The 17975-nt window shown below is 40.4% G+C and overlaps 1 protein-coding gene across 4 annotated transcripts in view; it reads left to right on the top strand.

The window, feature by feature from the left end:
• The first annotated feature begins 41 nt into the window (after nucleotides 1-41).
• Nucleotides 42-17975, top strand: part of wdr41 (WD repeat domain 41) — a 44708-nt gene continuing 26774 nt past the window's right edge. For 2 of the 4 annotated variants that reach the window (XM_063049307.1, XM_063049309.1), the window contains exons 1-2: nucleotides 42-269; nucleotides 12063-12119. In XM_063049307.1, coding sequence (XP_062905377.1) covers nucleotides 12100-12119 — 20 coding nt within the window. In that variant the 5' untranslated portion in view covers nucleotides 42-269; nucleotides 12063-12099. Of the gene's footprint in view, nucleotides 270-12062; nucleotides 12120-14650; nucleotides 14767-17975 lie in introns of those variants that run through there. The other 2 variants (XM_063049306.1, XM_063049308.1) reach the window with 2 other exon arrangements.

The raw sequence follows: 17975 nt of genomic DNA, 5'->3' as shown, positions 1-17975 counted from the left end.
CGCGCGGCAACTGTCAGCCTCAGCTGGCTCGGGGCGTGTACTTCCGGTGTTGACGCGCTCACTCGGCGGGCGTTTACATTGTCGCTCTTTCCGGACGCGCGTGATCGGAGCTCCTGATTCTCCGCTCCGGCTCGTCCACACCGCACGGCAGCGTCCGACCGATCTCATGCCGTTCTCCTGAGTGAGGGCAGCGGGAGCATCCCACAACCCGGCTCCTGGCGCTGCTGCCCTTGGCCTGCCCGCCCTTCTGGCCCGGGAAATACCGTGAGGTGAGCATTTCTCTCTCTGCCGGCTGATGGGTGCACTTTTAAACAGTTGCAACGGTCAAACTGTACACTTGATTGTAGGTGAAATGATTCAGTCAGCAGAGGGGCTGGTGCATTGTGTTCATTATTGCTGCTTCACGGAATCCACTTACTCCAGTTTGAAATTAGTTCATATTATTGAATGCTTTAGAAATGTGATGCTGGTGTCAATACCGGGGTACTGATTTCCGATTTATAATAAGTTGCTCTTGGGCAGAACAGGATTGATTGCCTATATTTATTTATTATTAAACTGTTGCTCAGCCATCAGATTGAAGGACGACAGGATGGAGTTCAGGGAGGGGGTAATGTGGCTGGTATAATGGAACCTGCACAGCAACTTGAGTCTCAACACGGTCAAGACTAAAGAGATGATTGTAGACTTTAGGAAGGTCCAGGTGACCACTCATCACTGCAGATACACGGCTGCTCCGTGGAGAGAGTTAGGAGCACCAAGTTTCTGGGAGTGAACATAACAGATGCTCTCACCTGGTCCCTCAACACCACCTCTTTGGTCAAGAAAGACAGCAGCTTGTCCACTTCTTGAGGAAACTGAGGTGAGTGCGGGTTCCTCACCCCCCTCCATTCTAACCAATTAACCAATTTTTACAGGAACACCATCGAGAGTGTCCTGACTCTGACTGCATCACCGTCTGGTATGGGAGTTGCAAGTTATCTGACTGCAGGTCCCTACAAAGGATAGTGAAGACTGCTGAGAGGATAATCGGGGTCTCTCTTTCACCCATCAGAGATATTTATCAGGAGCGCTGCAAACACCGGACCCTGAGTATTGTCAATGATCTCTCCTATCCGTCCAACAATCTCTTTGCCCCCTACCATTGAATTCAGGAGGTTCTGTAGCATTAAGACAAGAACTGTTTGACAAGAAACAGCTTCTTCCCCCAGGCTGTAAGAATACTGAACTCCCTGCCACCACCCAGGTCTTATCATGCGTGAAGCACCAGTAGCATTATACTATTTACTTTTGAACATGTATATGTACCTTGTGTCTGTGCACAACTACATATCAATGAAATAAAAGCAAACATGGGGGAGATGGCTTTAATTAATTGCCCACCTTGTGCTGTAGAGAAACGTTCTCCTTGTCCATCGCTTTAATGGGCTTCTTGAAGCTTTGGATAAACCTTTCAGCTAGCCCATTCGTTACTAGGTGATGAAGAGCTGACTTGAAATGTCTGATGCAATTTTTCTTTATGAATAGTTGGAATTCTTCTGATGTGTATTGTGGTCCGTTGCCACTCACAATTTGTTTCGGTAACCCATTTCTGGCAAAGATAGTCCTCAGAGCAGAGAAAATCTTCCCTGAGGTGCTTGATTTCATTGGTAAAACCTCCAGCCACTTCAAATGCGCATCCACGTCAATCAGGAATATGGAGTCCATGAATGGCATAGCAGAGTCGATATGTACTCGTTGTCATGGTGACAACAGCCATTCCCACGGGTGTAGCGGTGCCTGTGGGGGTGCATTGTGAACTTTTTGTCATCCAGAACTGTTTTCGGCCATGTTTTCAATCTGTTTATCTATTCCCTTCTCAAACACTTCCTGATGAGCATGAAGCAGCTGTGACAACCTCTTGCTTAATGCTACCATTTGGGCTTCAGTTGCCTGTTGATACCACACAGAACTTCGATTGACTGCCAGTCTAGCTGGATTTTTCTCAGCCATTCACATCTGAAAAGTGCTGGCTCTCCACTTTTCAATACATAAAGCTCTAACTGCTTTGTTTGGTCTCCATACGTTCTATTTATCTTCAGCTTGTCTTTGGGAGACACTTTTTCACCTGTGTAGGTTTTAGTATCACAGAGGTCTTATCTAATGGTATCATAGAAAACAGTTTGTTGTACTCAGCCTCTGAAATTATAGACAAAGCTGATCTTGTATTCAACTCTATTTTCAGTTTTACACCAGACACATCTATTGTGATCCATATTATATTGCAATCTGCTTTAGTAATACTATACAGTTCTAGGTATGATAGTTCATCTTTGTCAGACTTTATGTTGTCTGATTCTATTTTACATTCGGTAACTTTATACATTTGCTTAATTTTCTATTTGAGACTTTTTATTCAGTTGTATTTTTTGTCTGCCTTTCACACTCTCTGTATGTGACCTTGTCCGTGACACTTTCTGCAGACTTTTTCTTTGAACCAACAGTCACTTGTGTCATGGGAGGCTTTGCCACGTCAATAACATTTTTGGGTTTTTGCACCATTCAGGGACATTTTGTGTATTTCACCTTCTAACCTCTTTTTCTGTAGTTCTGCATTCTGTAACGATCTTGCAATGGTCAGTGCCTTGTTGTAAGCGTAGGTCTCTTTCAGATAATAGCCTGTTTTGAGTGCTTTGACTATGTATGCCACATACAAGCCTGTCCCTTATTGCATCAGAAAGTCCATCTCTAAAGTCACGGTACTGGGAAAGTTTGTGCAGTTCTGCAGTGTATTCAGAAATGCTTTCATCTTTTGACTTGTAATATCTAAATCTCTCAGCTATTACCAGCAGTTTAGGGCTCAAGTAATTTTGTAATTTCGTTGAATGTCTTGCTTGCTGGCTTCTCAGGAATTCCAGGTTGCATAAGAGACCTTATGTTCTTGGGCATTTTAAGCTAAGAAGCATAGGGGCTTTCTTTTGCTCCTCCATGTTTTTGCATTACAGTACTGTTTAGCCTTCCTGATATATGACTTCCAGTTTTCATTTGTACTATCAAATTTGTCAACTTTTCCGACAGAAGCCGTCGCCGTGTTATTCTCACTTTAAGTTCAATGTTCCTTTCACTGTTACAATGCACTGTACTTACACATTTGTTAGCATCCATGATGGCCTTCTCTGTACTGTTTAACTCTGGCTGTTTCACCTTGTTCACCTTGTAATCGTGCCGTAACTGCCAGTGCAATTCATGATATTTTCTGACGTTCAGGTTGTAATCGTCACCAATTTGTTTTGTCTGTGCACAACTGCATGTCAATTAAATAAAAGCATATTGCAGCAAGAGAGAGAGAACAATGCACGCGTAGACAATAGATCAATACATAGTGCTATGGTCATTGCTCTAAAAGAAATAGATCCATACGCACTTTATTATTTGTTAATTTACTGGTGGTAATATTACTTCACGTATTAATTGTGTGAGTTATGCATATGTACTGCATTATGCACCTCGGTTTGCAGGAATGTTGATTGTAAACATAGCAGTGTACATGTGTGCGGATGAATGACAGTAACTGAACTTGAGCAAGAACTCATTGTTGAGGAGATAGCATGGCAGCGCTTCTACCTCCTTAGGAGTTTGTGGAAGTTTGACATGATATCTAAAACTTTGACAAATTCCTATAGATGTGTAGTGGAGAGTATATTGATTGGCTGCATCATGGGCTGGTATGGAAACTCCTGCCTTTGAACAGAAAATCCTGCAAAAGGTAGTGGATTCGGCCTAGTACATCACAGGTAAAGCCCTCCTCATTGTTGAGTACGTCTACATGAAACACTGTCGTAGGAAAGCAGCATCCATAATCAGAGATCCCCACTAGCTCTCTTCTCGCTGCCATCAGGTAGAAGGTACAAGAGCCTCAGGACTCGTACCACCAGGTTCAAGAACAGTTACTGCCCTACAACCATCAGGCTTGCCCTATCATTGAAATGTTTTTACAACCAATGATCTCACTTTAAAGACTCTTTATCTCATTATCTCATGTTTTCATTATAGATAGATCGATACTTTATTGATCCCAAAGGAAATTAGTGTCACAGTAGCACTACAAGTGCACAGATATAAATATTAGAAGAAAAGTAGAAAGAATAAAAAATAAGTTGCCACAATCAGTCTAGCAGGGCGAGATCATCACTTCGCTGGCTATAGATTGACTCATTATAGAGCCTAGTGGCCAAGGGTAAGAATGACCTCATATAGCGCTCTTTGGAGCAGCGCAGTTGTCTTAGTCTATTACTAAAAGTGCTCCTCTGTTCAGCCAAAGTGGCATGCAGAGGGTGAGACACATTGTCCAGAATTGCCAGGATTTTCTGTAGGTTCTTTTGTTCTAACACAGCCTCCAGTGTGTCCAGTTTTATTTATTGCTATTTATTTATATTTGCATTTGTTGTCTTCTGCACTTTGGTTGATCTTTTGTTCATCCTATTATAGTTACTGGTCTGTAGATTTGCTGAGTATGCCCACAAGAAAATGAACCTCAAGGTTGTATATGGTGATATATACGTACTTTGTTAGTGAAATTTACTTTGAACTTTGAAGAAAATGAATCTCAGGATTGTATGCATATGGTGACAAAAACAATAAAAAAACACAGCATAAGATGTTAATGTCCCTCGTACCAATGGGTTGTGAGCACTTGCTCGAGACTGCCTTGATGTTGGGAGTGGCACAAGGATGACACACAGGTGTTTTCAAGTGGGCATCCTCCTTCCTCGATGTTTCATCAATTAGCCCACGACATCTCCGGAGGGCTCAAAGATGACTTTTGGCATCCGAGAGTCACCTCCCATTGTGTCTTCCCCCTCTACTGGTGCTAGGAGAGCATCAGGAGTCCAGGAGCCCAGGAAAGGTCTTTTTGCTTGATCCAAAGCCAGGGACTGCTTCTTTTCACTGCCTCTGATGTGGCTGTTATGGTTTGTGGTAGAGTCTGACCATGGATCCCTAGCTCCTTTAGCAACTTGGCGGCGTGATGCAGCGCGCTTGGCCGCTCCAAAATGATATCGTATTTGTTAAATAGAGGCCATGCACAATCCTGATTTGATGGAGACAGACGTGAGAAGCACGGAGGAACATCTGGAGAAACTTCTGAAATGCCTGCTTTGCTGCCGCTGCTACTGTACGATCGAGAATCTCTGGAGGGGAAGGCCCCAAATCCTCGGCTTTGCCTATTGCCGGGGCCGGGGTCGAAGCACTTGGCAGAGATGGTGCTCGGTGCTCAGTGTCGGAGGCTCGAAGTTTTCGGACGGAACTCAAGAGTCAGCTGTGGTCGGGTGCTTCCAGGGTGCTGCATCGGCAAGTTTGCAGCGCTGGAAGTTCACGGCAGGGAGAGTTTCTCCCTTCTACCGTCTGCGTGAGATGATGGGACTTTTGAGAGACTTTGAGACTTTTTTTTACCGTACCCCTGGTCTGTTCTTCATCAAATTATGGTATTGCTTTGCACTGTTGTAACTATATGTTATAATTATGTGGTTTTTGTCAGTTTTCTTTTAGTTTGTCTTGTGTTTCTGTGATATCATTCTGGAGGAACATTGTATCATTTCTTAATGCATGCATTACTAAATGACAATAAAAGCGGACTGCGTGTCCTCATAATCTTAAAAAAAACATTGATGGTGGATGTGGCTATAAATTCCCTACAACCCACTTCCACAGGACAAACTTTGGTTTACCAGCCCCGTTGCTGAGCTTCAGCTGCTGGATCTGTGTAGTGTAGCCTCTTGTGGACACTTTCCAGTCATGGGCCATGTTCTTCTGTCCTGTTTCTGTCATAGGAGGGAGATTAGTTGGTCTTTTCCTTCCCTCTCAGATGAATGTTGCTGGTGTCAGAGCATTAGTCATTTTAGGCAGCAAGGAGTTGGTTGCTATCCTCTTGGTCTTGATTGCTGCTGCCAGACTCTTCAGGACCTGGTTGTGATGCCATGTGTATCTGCCTTGTGTGAGGTTGGTTTTGCAGCCTGCCTGGATATGCTTGAGGGTTGCTGAAATCAGGCACAGGGAACAAGTTGGGTCCTCACCGACCCACTGGTGGAGGTTTTTTAGTGATGGAAGAACATCATATGTATCTCTGATGAGAAAGCTGAGTCTATTTGCTTCCATCTCCCATATGTCCTTCCAGCTGATTTTCCTCTTCTCCAAGCTTTCCCACGGTATCCATTGCCCTGCTTAGCCAGGGAGGCAACCTCTGCACATCTGTCTAACTCTTCTTGTCACTGCACTTCCTTGATAACCATCTTCCTTCACTGTGGAATTGTGGCCTTGTCCACTTGCTGCCAGACCAAAGGCCCTCCTGCCCTGTTGGACCTGCACCACAATGTCTTTATGCCTAGGGCTGCTGTTGCTTGCTGCACTGCATCAGCTGGGGTCGAGTTCCACCCATTTGATAAGGTCTGTGCAGCATTACTGATGGTCTTGTCACGAGAGTCTTTGAATGACGTCTATAGACGAACCTTAGAATACTTGAATTCCTCTGTAAAGCCAGTGAAAGGTAGTTCAAGGACTCCTTTATCATAGAGACTGATGTTACTGAAACACCTTGGGACATATATGTACTTCGATAATAAATTTAGTTTGAACTTTTGTCTATCTGTCCATGTCTCACATTGCCGTGTTGTGGGATTTTATTGTGAACAAATTGATTGCAGCATTACTCTGTATGGTAGCAGTGATCATTGACCGTTTATTGTTTCCCAAATGAGTTTAAAGGAACTGTCTAAAAAAAATCAGCCTAGACTCTTGTGAATGGAGATAATCTGAAATTAATAGGTGCTCCTTTTATTTAAGGAATCTGTTCAATTGTAATTGACCTTCATTATTTCTATAAGAATAGGTACAAGTGTAAAGCTGAAATAACAGGAATGTTGAAAGTACTAAGATTAGAGAGAAGAACAATAGATGTTTCAGTTTGGTACCTATTACCCTGTACTGGGAGTCTGAGATCAGCTACTTTATTCCCAGTAACTGCAGGCTAGTTCTTTTCATGTTTTCAGTGGTTGAGACAATAACCAAGGGGAAAACATTAATGGGCACCGGCAGAGATTTAACTTAGTTAATGGGAGCCAATGTAGGCTTGCAGGTCATGAATGATTAACTTAACTTTTTTTAAATTTGTAAGGTTGATAAAAGGAATGCAGAGAAGATCTTCTGTACTTGAATTTTAATAAAACGTTTGATTAAATGTATTTTACTACATAAAATTATAAAAGGTCATTGACCAGCTTTTTTCTATTCACAGATGTTGCCTGAGTTGCTAATTATTTCCAATATTTCCTGTTATTAAACCACAAAAGGCTTGTTGACAAGATTTGAAATTTTTGGGAATACAATGGTCAGTGAAAGCTTGGAATAAAAATAGGCACTAAGATGGAGAGCAATCAGTTGTGACTAATGGATAACATAAGAAATAGGAACAAGGGTAGGTCATCTGACCTGTTGAACCTGCTCCATCAGTCAATAAGATCATAGCTGATCTGGTCATGGACTCAGTTCCACTTATGTGCTTTTTCTGTATAACCCTTAACTGCCCTACTAGGTAAAAATCTGTCTCTAACAATGTTTTAAGTATATCTAATAGATCGCCTCTACTGCTTCTTTCGATAGAGAGTTCCACAAATTCACTACTCTCTAGAAAAAGCAGTTCCTCCTCATTTCTGTCCTAAATCTACTTCCTAAATTTTGAAGCAATGTCCCCTGATTCTAGTCTTACCTACCAGTGGAAACAACTTTCCTGGTTCTATTTTACATAGCCATTTCAAGATTTTGTGTTTTTATAAGATCTCCTCTCATTCTAAATTTGAATTCCAGCGAGTACAGCCCCAGGTGATGCAATCTCTTCTCAAAGGTTAAACTTCTGATTTCTGGAATCAGCCTGATGAGCCTCCTCTGCACTGTCTCCAAAGCCGGTGTATTTCCCCAAGTAGGAAAACCACACACTACTCCGGATTCATTCTCACTAGTATCCTGTCTAGCCGCAGTTTAAACTCCCTGCTTTTAAATTCAGTCCCTCTCACAATGAAGGCCAATTCCATTTGCCTTCTTGACCTGTTTCACTTGCAAACCAACCTTTTGTGATTCATGTATGAGCACTTCAAAGTCCCTCTGCATAACAACATGCTGCAATCTTTCACTATTTAAATAATACTCTGAGCTTCTATTTTTCCTTCTAAAATGGATGACCTCACGTTAACCAGCGTTGTCCTTCATTTGCCAGATTCTTGCCCACTCATTTAATTGATCTATAATCTGTCTGCAGACTCTCTGCATCCACTGTGCAATTTGCTTTTCCACTCAGTTTAGTGTCATCAGCAAATTTAGATATGCTACCCTCAGTCCTCTCTTCCCAGTGTATGTTGCGAACAGCTGTGGACCCAGCACCAACCACTGCGGTGTCTGGCTCACTACTGCCTGCCAAATTAGCATTGGGTTGATTTTTCCTCACCCAATGGTTCGCATTAAAACCAGGTTTTAAATATATTGTCTGAGAGGGAGTAAATACTTAGGATATGAAAAACATTTGAGATTTATACCAGTTGATTCTAGTAGGGTTAGCAGACAATTGAAAGCAGAGGAGATTAGGAAAGGCCATATTGGTACCGGAACAAAGTGCTTTAAAAATGACAGAGCAGAGAAATGATGTTTCATGTACATAGGTCTTCGAAGCTAGCAGTTGTATATTGAGAGTATCCAGCAAAATGTGAATGATCTTGGTTTCAAACATTGAGGTGTTGATTGCCAATGCAGAGGGGCTGTGCTTATTGTTGACAAAGCTTTGGGTGGGATAGCTTGTGTACTGCAATCATTACTGGCCACTATACTAGGATGTGAAGATCCTTGAGAGCTATGAGGGTGGGTGGGTAGATTTACTGGAATGTTCCCAGTGAAGAAGAATGTCAGCAAGAATTTGACTGGAGAAACTGAAGTGATTGCTTTTGGAGCAAAGCAAGTTTAAGGGGTGAAATTTGACAGAGATTACTTGTTTATGATGTGCTTAGATAAATGAAAAAAAGTTATCCCAATACTTCATGACAAAGGAAAGGCAGTATAGATTTAATGTTTTGAGTATGAGGGAGAATTCCTTATGCTTTTATGCTGAGCGTAATGATGTCTTGGACGTTTTGTCCAAAAGGATGGTGAAAGCAGAGACAGCCAATGATGTATTAGGAAATTGGATTGACATAAGAAAATACAATTGTAGGGACAGAGCAGAGAAATGGCACTGATAAGAATTTGATGAGGTGAATGGCCTTCTTCAGAATGATGACTCTAACTGTAGGAATCAGCTACAGAACTGATTTTCCCTGTGTATATGCTTCAGTTGCTCGATTGATAAACCCACTGAACCATTGGGAGAATTATCTGATTCTATTTGGTCCACTTTCAGTTTTGGACATTTGGTTTGCCTTGCGTTTGTAAATGCATATATTTGGATTTATCAATAACAAGTATGTGAATAAGTATTTAGTCTACCACTGTTTATTCTTCAGCAGTTTATTTGTAACAGAGTAGATAGCAATTTATGCTTTTCTCAAAAATAGGTCTTGAGAGGTTTAAAACATTCTACTTAGGCAGGTAAACCTGTTTTATCTGACCTACTGACCCACTATTTGGCTCTAATGCTTTTGTGCTTTTTTTTTGATGCCTACTTCAACAACAAGTAAGTGAGGATTGGTGTTGTACCCATCTCATTACTGTTTTCAGTGTACATTGAACTTGGAGATTTTTTTTGTAGTTACTGGTCCAGAACCAATAGGAATTGAAACTTCCAGGCCTAAGATTGCAAAATGGATTCATTATATCTCAGAAAATAGAAGTCATTATTTTAGGTACTGTATGGTAACACCAAAAAAGCAAACACAAAATGGATATCAAGGTCTTTTCCTTCAAATGAAAACAAATTCAGAGTTCTGAAAAGGCGGTTTAAAAGCAGCAGAGCTTTGTCTTGCTCTTAATTTTTTAACGTTGGAGTAGGAAAATTACATTTACTTAAGCAGCCGAGCACATTATTTATTTATTTCCGATCTTTATTTACACATGTTATGACTTGAATTTAATTAAAGTACCAATGTATAAATGATTTCTTATTAGGTACAAAGATATCAGCACAGAGGGTGGTAGAAATGTGGAATTATCTTCAGACAATAATAGTCATCAGTCAAAAAAAAGAGCTGCTGGGAGTGCTGTGTGGATCAGGCAGTATTATAGTGGGAAATGGACAATTGATGTTTTATTGGAGTGATTAGCAAATGAACAAATTAATTGAGTTTTTGATAATGGCTTAATAATTTGAATAAATAAGGTACATAGAAAAGATAAAGTAAAACGGAAGTGAAATCACTGTTCCCTCTAAGCTGCATGCACGTGCACATATTTTGCTACAAGCGCACAAACCGATTTAAACTGCGCACACTTTAACTCATTGGCATGTTAAGTATATTTCACAATCGTACATAATTACATTTCCTTTTCTGGTTTCTGATGCAGACAGTGGGGACAACGTGGAATTTGCAATGATTTGTCTGCAGATTTTAGAACTGGCTTATTTATACTGTTTTTAGTGTAGAAATTGTGGATTCATTACGTCGAATTCCAAAGAAGTGAAGAGTGTGAAGCGCAGAAGGACGGAATGGCTTAATGAAGCAGTGGAAACTGCTACACTGAAAGTTCACGAGGCCAGTAACATGCAGCTATGAGAAATATATATGTACAATATGGAAATTGGTGTTACCTGCGTGTATTGTCACATTGCAAAAATTGGTGGAGAATTTGCAGGTGGGAAGAAGTGGAATGAGATTTGGAAATTTGACTTTTTGAAACGTCATTTAACAAGCAAATCTCATATGGACTGTGTGCAAAAGTCTGGCAAGAAAATCCTTCATTACCTGCTGCGTATGGTTTGTGAGAGTGCAGATGAATGAGAGCAAAAACGGTCAAACCCAGATGAGATCAAAGTTCTTATTGACAGTGTTTTGCTAGCTGTTTAAATGAATATCTCTCTATATAAAATTCAGTGCTCACATGTCACTGGGCAAAAAATTGCACAACACAAGATTTTTATACACATTGGTCATTATAAATTAGAGGGACCATTGAGGGAGATGTAGCAGTGTAGCAGTTGGTACTGTTGCTACATTTCTGAAACCTGGCTGCAATCCTGGTGTCTTCAAGTTGTCTCAGACCAGGTAGGTTTCTTCCTGTTTCTCAAAGATAAGCTGGTAGGATAACTGTCTACTGTAAATTATTTATCAGTTTAGGTTGGTGGCAAAAGAAGCAGAAAGTGGAATTCGTGGGTATGTGAAAGGGTTACAGGGAGTGATGGGATTGCTGTGCTGGCAGTGAGAATGTTATAGGAAGAAAACACTCCACTCTCTTGCTACATTCTGGGATTGCCCTTATGGCAATTCTCCTTTGGTTCTGGATTCTTGCGCCTCTCCTTTGGATGATAAGTACTACAAAATATTTCCCCATGTCCTCCTTTTTCTTCCAAGTGATTCCTAAAACAAACACTTATCTCCAATCAAGCTACCCTGAAGTAATTCTTTTTTGGATTTATTGCTAAGTTCATTCTGATAGTGCTCCTGTGAAGGAGCTTCGGATGTTTCTAACATAGTTGAGGTTCTATAGTGGCTTTAGACGATTAAAAGAGAAAAAGTGGATTTTCTAATCCCACTCATTCCTTTGGCTTCAATCTTGATTTTGGATAATGTTGTATTTTTCTTTCATTATAAATTGTTATACAATGTATAAAAGATCTTGCCAACATGATATTGGTACTGTGCATTATACAACAGAAGTGTAGAGCACTTTTGAACTACTTCCAGTTACATTTATGTCATTAGCAAATGGCTGCAATAAGATAATTCAGACAGTGCTTGCTGATATTTGAAGATGACAGACATTTCAGAGATGTTGACAGAATTAAGATCCCTTTCTTCTAACCAGGATGTTAATTTATATGAGTAAATTGAAAGCTATGAGTGGTTATTACAACTAGATCTTGACTGGTTTTATTTGATATATCTTTTTTTTTGCAGATTTGAGAGATGTTGCGGTGGTTGCTGGGAGGAAGGGATGTGCAAGAACCAGTGGAGGTGAGGGATAAAACTTTCATCTTGTTATTAATATATATGGATTCTTAGATGTATGTCCTGTTTTGTAAATTAGTTGGATAAAGATTTTATTTTTAATTCGAAGTGTCTAAAGTATATTCTGCCATTTGGAGTTAATCAAAACTGTTCCTGGAGTAATTGCAAGTGACTCACCATAGCAGTGTCGTCCTTACGTGTTTTGTCTTCATCATGATGGGATGGCACAGTAATGTAGTGGTTAGTTTAATTCTATTACAGTGCTAGTGACCCAGGCTCGATTTTATAGCTGACTCCAAGAAATTTGTACATTATTTGTGTGGGTTACCTCCAGATACTCCTGTTTCCTCCCACATTCCAAAGATGTACGGGTTACATGGGCAGTGTCAGTTAGTTGAGCAGGCAGGACCTGTTAAGGTGCTGTAGTGATAAATAAATATTCATGAGGAGTAAATATCTGCTGTTTGCCCTTTGATACAGAGCAAAATATTCCTTTACATTTGGTTCAGCCTTCCATGTTTCAAGTTGACTGTCATTTCAACAGTATACTTGTATACTGCCAAACGAGAAACAATGTTCCTCCAGAATAAGGTGCACAACACAGTATCTAAAACTTATACACAACAAATAAAGTAATATTACCACAAATAAATTAACAAATTACGTACCAGGATCACTGCATTGGCAGGGCCCTTTACAGAAACATAGAAACATAGAAAATAGGTGCAGGAGTAGGCCATTCGGTCCTTAGAGCCTGCACCACCATTCAGTATGATCATGGCTGATCATCCAACTCAGAACCCTGTACCAGCCTTCCCTCCATACCCCCGATCCCTTTAGCCACAAGGGCCATATCTAACTCCCTCTTAAATATAGCCAATGAACTGGCCTCAACTGTTTCCTGTGGCAGAGAATTCCACAGATTCACCACTCTCTATGTGAAGAAGTTTTTCCTCATCACGGTCCTAAAAGGCTTTCCCTTTATCTTCAAACTGTGACCCCTCGTTCTGGACTTCCCCAACATCGGGAACAATCTTCCTGCATCTAGCTTGTCCAATCCCTTTAGGATTTTATACGTTTCAATAAGATCCCCCCTCAATCTTTTAAATTCCAGGAGTATAAGCCTAGCCGATCCAGTCTTTCATCATATGAAAGTCCTGCCATCCCAGGAATCAATCTGCTGAACCTTCTTTGTACTCCTTCTATGGCAAGAATGTATTTCCTCAGATTAGGGGACCAGAACTGCAGACAATACTCCAGGTGTCGTCTCTCCAAGGCCTTGGACAACTGCAGTAGTAACTCCCTGCTCCTGTACTCGAATCTTCTTGCTATGAATGCCAGCATACCATTCGCCTTTTTCACCGCCTACTTATCAATGATCCCTCTCATCCGTTCAACAATCTCCTTCAAACCATCAGGCAGGAGGTACGTTAGCATTATGGGAAGGACTGTTGGGATGGGAAACAGCTTCTTCCCTAGTGCTGTGACGTGACTGAACTCCCAGCCACCACCCAGGTCACATCACATATGAAGCGCCAGTAGCGTTATACGGTTTACTTTTAACTTGTGTTGTAAATGGAGCTTATTATTTATTAATTCATTTGTGGTGATATTACTTTGTGTTGTGTGTGAGTTATGTACTGTGTTGCACAACTTGATCTGTTTTGTTTGGTGGTATACATGTATACAGTTAAAATGAATAAACTTGAACTTGAAATAATAAGATGCATTTAGCCTTGTCCATGTTGAGACTCAAGTTGTTGTGCTTGAACCATTTTACCAGCCACTCTACCTTCTCTCTGTACACAGTCTCATCATTTTTGTTGATGATGAGGCCAACCACTGTTGTATTATCAGCAAACTTGATAATTCGGTCTGAACTGGATCTATCAATACTGTACAGTCATGCATTCATTGGTAGAATTTGGTTGTTTCCATTAATGCTTTGGATTATTTATTTTTCAAAATAATTTTGTAGACTGCTAATGTATTGTTCAGTTGTTTAAATGTTCTACAATTTCAGAATGTTCATTCAAGCAAGTTTCTTCAATTTTTGTAAGGAACTTGACTGTAATTGTAGCCCCCTGGTAAGCCTCAGGCTTGCTCAGCTCACTTTCGTTAGGGGGAGCAACCTTTGGCCCCGCCAAACTGGGTAATGAAGTTGTGTAGATGCTGTGTGATGCTCCTTGCCGAAGACCCTGAGCCTCGGACTCCCGCTCAGGGTCCATTCCGTCACCCAGCTTACAGCATCGCGTCTCCTCTCTCTGTCCCCATCCGCCTTCTGCCCAAAGCCCGCAAAAACAATAGTTTACAGACAATAACATGTATCCCAATTGGTTAGCAAATGAATACAATTCTCGTTATCGATAATTATAACCCAAACAAGCTGCTAGAGAGAGAATCACTATCTCAGCAGTTAACATCACAGAGAAGCCATTTTATTTTTAACCTAACAAAGAAGCCATTTTATTAGCCTTAGCAATAACATAAAAGAAGAAACCCCTTACATAATAATATTTATCATTTAAATGTTTTAGAAGTCGCTGGTTCTATGTTTGGGCGATGACCAACCACAGAATCCCTATACACAACTCCAGGTGCTAAAAGGCCACAGTGATATTGTTCGCTTCATGGTATGGATTGATGATATCAGGTTAGATTTAATTATTTTTGCCTCCTTCATGCGTGTTAAGGAATTTTCAAACATTGTTATTATGGAATCTTTCCAAGTGGTTTTGAGGAACTTTAAAATATCTCATCCGAATATGGTAAATTGTATATCATATAAAGGAAGCAGGAAGAATTCTATATTACAATTCCTTATCATTTATTTGTTGAGAAATTCTTAATATCCAGATCCAGAAATATCCTTTTCTAATTTTAATGTTATTCAAATGTCATCATTGGTTGGGAAATGTAGTTGGAGAGTACTGAGTTTATGGGGAAACCAAAGCAAAATATTATGGAAACTGGAAATACTGATATCATGTAGAATCTGCAAAGAGAAAAAGAGTTAACTTTCTAGACTGGAGACCCGTGCAGGCCAGATGCAAGAACAGTATATTACTCCTGAGGAATTTGGTCACTACATCTGAAACTAGCTCTTTGTAGTTTCAGACAATTTAATTAACTGACTGTAAATTCCACAGCTACTGTGTGATTGCTAGTTGAGATCTTTAGATTATTAGTTCAATAACTTAATCCCTTTGGGGATTTCCTTTGGCGGGGGAAATAGATGATATTTATGACGCTTTTCATTTGCATGTATCACGATAACTTTTGTTATGGTGGACCATTGTGTTCTCAAATTAATAGTGCATAATTGCTATTAGTTGAGCTTTGTAATATATTTGTGAATGATTATAAGATAGTACAGCTGTTTTCTATTGAGAAATTATTTTAGTGCTGGCTAATATGTCATGCAGATTATAAATGAGTGTGTGATGTAATGGTTTGTTTGAAGTATGTTATTTAGCTGTAGAATCAGTATTAGGTTTGATGTGGGTGTGTTTCCCCATTAAAGAAAAGCTTACTTTAAGAATAAAAAAAGCAAATCTTATTATGTTAATTGTATGAAAATTGAATTGACATGATCTTTAAATAAATTCTTTTTCCATAAAATTTTTACCTGTGTCTGGATTATTAAAGTAAACTTCCTCAACGTGCTTCTTCAGTACAACTTGCATGATTGGGTTTCATGCTTGGGCTTCCTCCGTGATCCCGACATTTATATTGTACTTCATAGATGGATTTTATTGGCCTTTTAGGCCAAGTCACAATCAGCAGGTGGACCATTTCCTCAGATTGTTTCTGGGGGTGATAAATTGATCTGGTCTCAGCCTTCATAACAGTTGTTGTTTTCTTCTTCCTGTATTTGCTTTTGGACATGAAGTCAGATACATTGAAGTTGAAAGGCCAGAGAGAGAAAAGTAAGCTTGAGCAGTAGTCTGCTGATGGGGATGCCTTGGTAATATGTTTCTGAGACTTCTGACTTTGTAAATCCATTAACACGTTCAGAAAGTAATTCTGTGGAAGCACAGGTAAATGTACTGATGGTTCATCGTGGCTGTACGTGCCAGGAATATCTAGGATGATGTGAATACGGGATAAAACCAGGACATATTTTTAAGTCTGTTTATTAATTTTAATCTGAGGTTTCATTTGATTTACTTGAATGTTTTATTTTGAAAAGTGAATCAATCTAATACTATGCTCTTGAACACCACATCAGCTGTACTTAAAACTGTAGCTAATATTTCAGTGTAATTGAAAATGTAATGCTGATTGTTGAAACTATTGGAAAATTTTCACCTTCACCAATTTGGGTTAAAACTGGATAGGTGGTTCATTAAATGCACCAAGTCACTCTTAGCCAATTAATGAAGATACAAGAGACTGCAAGTGCTGTAATCTGACTGGGAGGTAGCTGGGGGAGGGGAATGCAACTGGGGGCTAGGGGTATGATTTGCTAAAAACACAGGTGAGAAAACCTAGGGGATGGAGAGTGGAACACAGAGGTTGCAGGTCATGTGAAATATAAAAAAAAGTGCCCATACACTTGGGTTGTAGATTAGCCAGGCGTGGTGTGTGAGGTGCTTTCCCTCTAATTTGTCTGTGGCACCTACCTGAAAGTGGAGAAGGCTGAGGACAAGTAGGGCAGTGTGGGAATGGGAAAGAGTCTTAAAGTGGTATCCAGCCAGAAGCTTAAGATGGCCATTGTGGTCAGAATGCAGGTGTACAGCAAATATCTCTACTCCATTTCTGACACTTCTCCTCCTTTTCCCTGGATCTCTTTGTCTCGGGAAGCAAACTAAAAACCCATAGACTCCCACAACTACCTAAACTATGTCTTCCCACTTGTGCTCTTGTAAAGGCACCATTCCTTTCTCTCACTTTCTTCAACTCCCCTGCATCTCTGGATCTTAAGACGAGGCTTTTTTGTTCCAGGACATCTAAATTCTTTTTAGGAAAAGGTGTTTTTCTCTCTCCTTGGTTGATGGATCCCTCACTCATATTGCCTCCATTCCCCGATCTTCTGTTCTCATCTCCACATTCAGCACATTTTCCTTTGAATTTCTGCCAACTTCAGTGGGATCCTATTATCAGTTGCATCTTCTCCTCCCCACCCTGTTCTGATTTCCACAGGAACTATTCTCGCCATGACTTCTTGGTTTGCTCATTTAGACCGTAAGGTATAGAAGCAGAATTAGCCCATTTGGCCCATCATCTCTGCTCTGTCATTTCATCATGGCTGATCCACTTTTTCTCTTAGCCCTAATCTCCTGCCCTCCCCCCATATCCCTTCATGCCCTGACCAATCAAGAATTTATCAACCTCTGCCTTAAATATACATAAAGACTTGGGCTCCACAGCTGGCTGTGGCAACAAATTCCACCACTACTCTCTGGCTAAAGAAATTCCTCCTCATTTCCATTCTATAAGGACACCCCTCTATTCTGAGACTATGTCCTCTGGTGTTAGACACTTCTACCATAGGAAACGTCCTCTCCACATCCACTCTATCAAAGCTTTTCACCATTTGATAGGTTTCAATGAGGTCACCCCTCATTCTTCTGAATGCCAGTGAATAAGGGCCAGAGCCATCAAATGTTCTTCGTACGACAAGCCGTTTAAACTTGGAATTCTTTTCATGAACCTCCTTTGCTGACTATGGCCTATTTTATCATGCCTCTAAGCACCCCAAAACCACATCCTTAACAATAGACTCCAACATTGTCCCAACCTCTGAGGTCAGACTAACTGGCCTATAATTTCAATTCTTCTGCCTCTCTCCCTTCTTGGAGTGACAATTGCAATTTTGCAGTCTTCCGGTACCATTCCAGGATCTAGTGATTCTTGAAA

The sequence above is a fragment of the Mobula hypostoma genome, chromosome 5 (genome assembly GCF_963921235.1).
Source record: "Mobula hypostoma chromosome 5, sMobHyp1.1, whole genome shotgun sequence".
NCBI classification, from domain to species: domain Eukaryota; kingdom Metazoa; phylum Chordata; class Chondrichthyes; order Myliobatiformes; family Myliobatidae; genus Mobula; species Mobula hypostoma.
The sequence above is the reverse complement of the archived record's forward strand: the minus strand, read 5'-3'. Positions and strand labels throughout refer to the sequence as shown.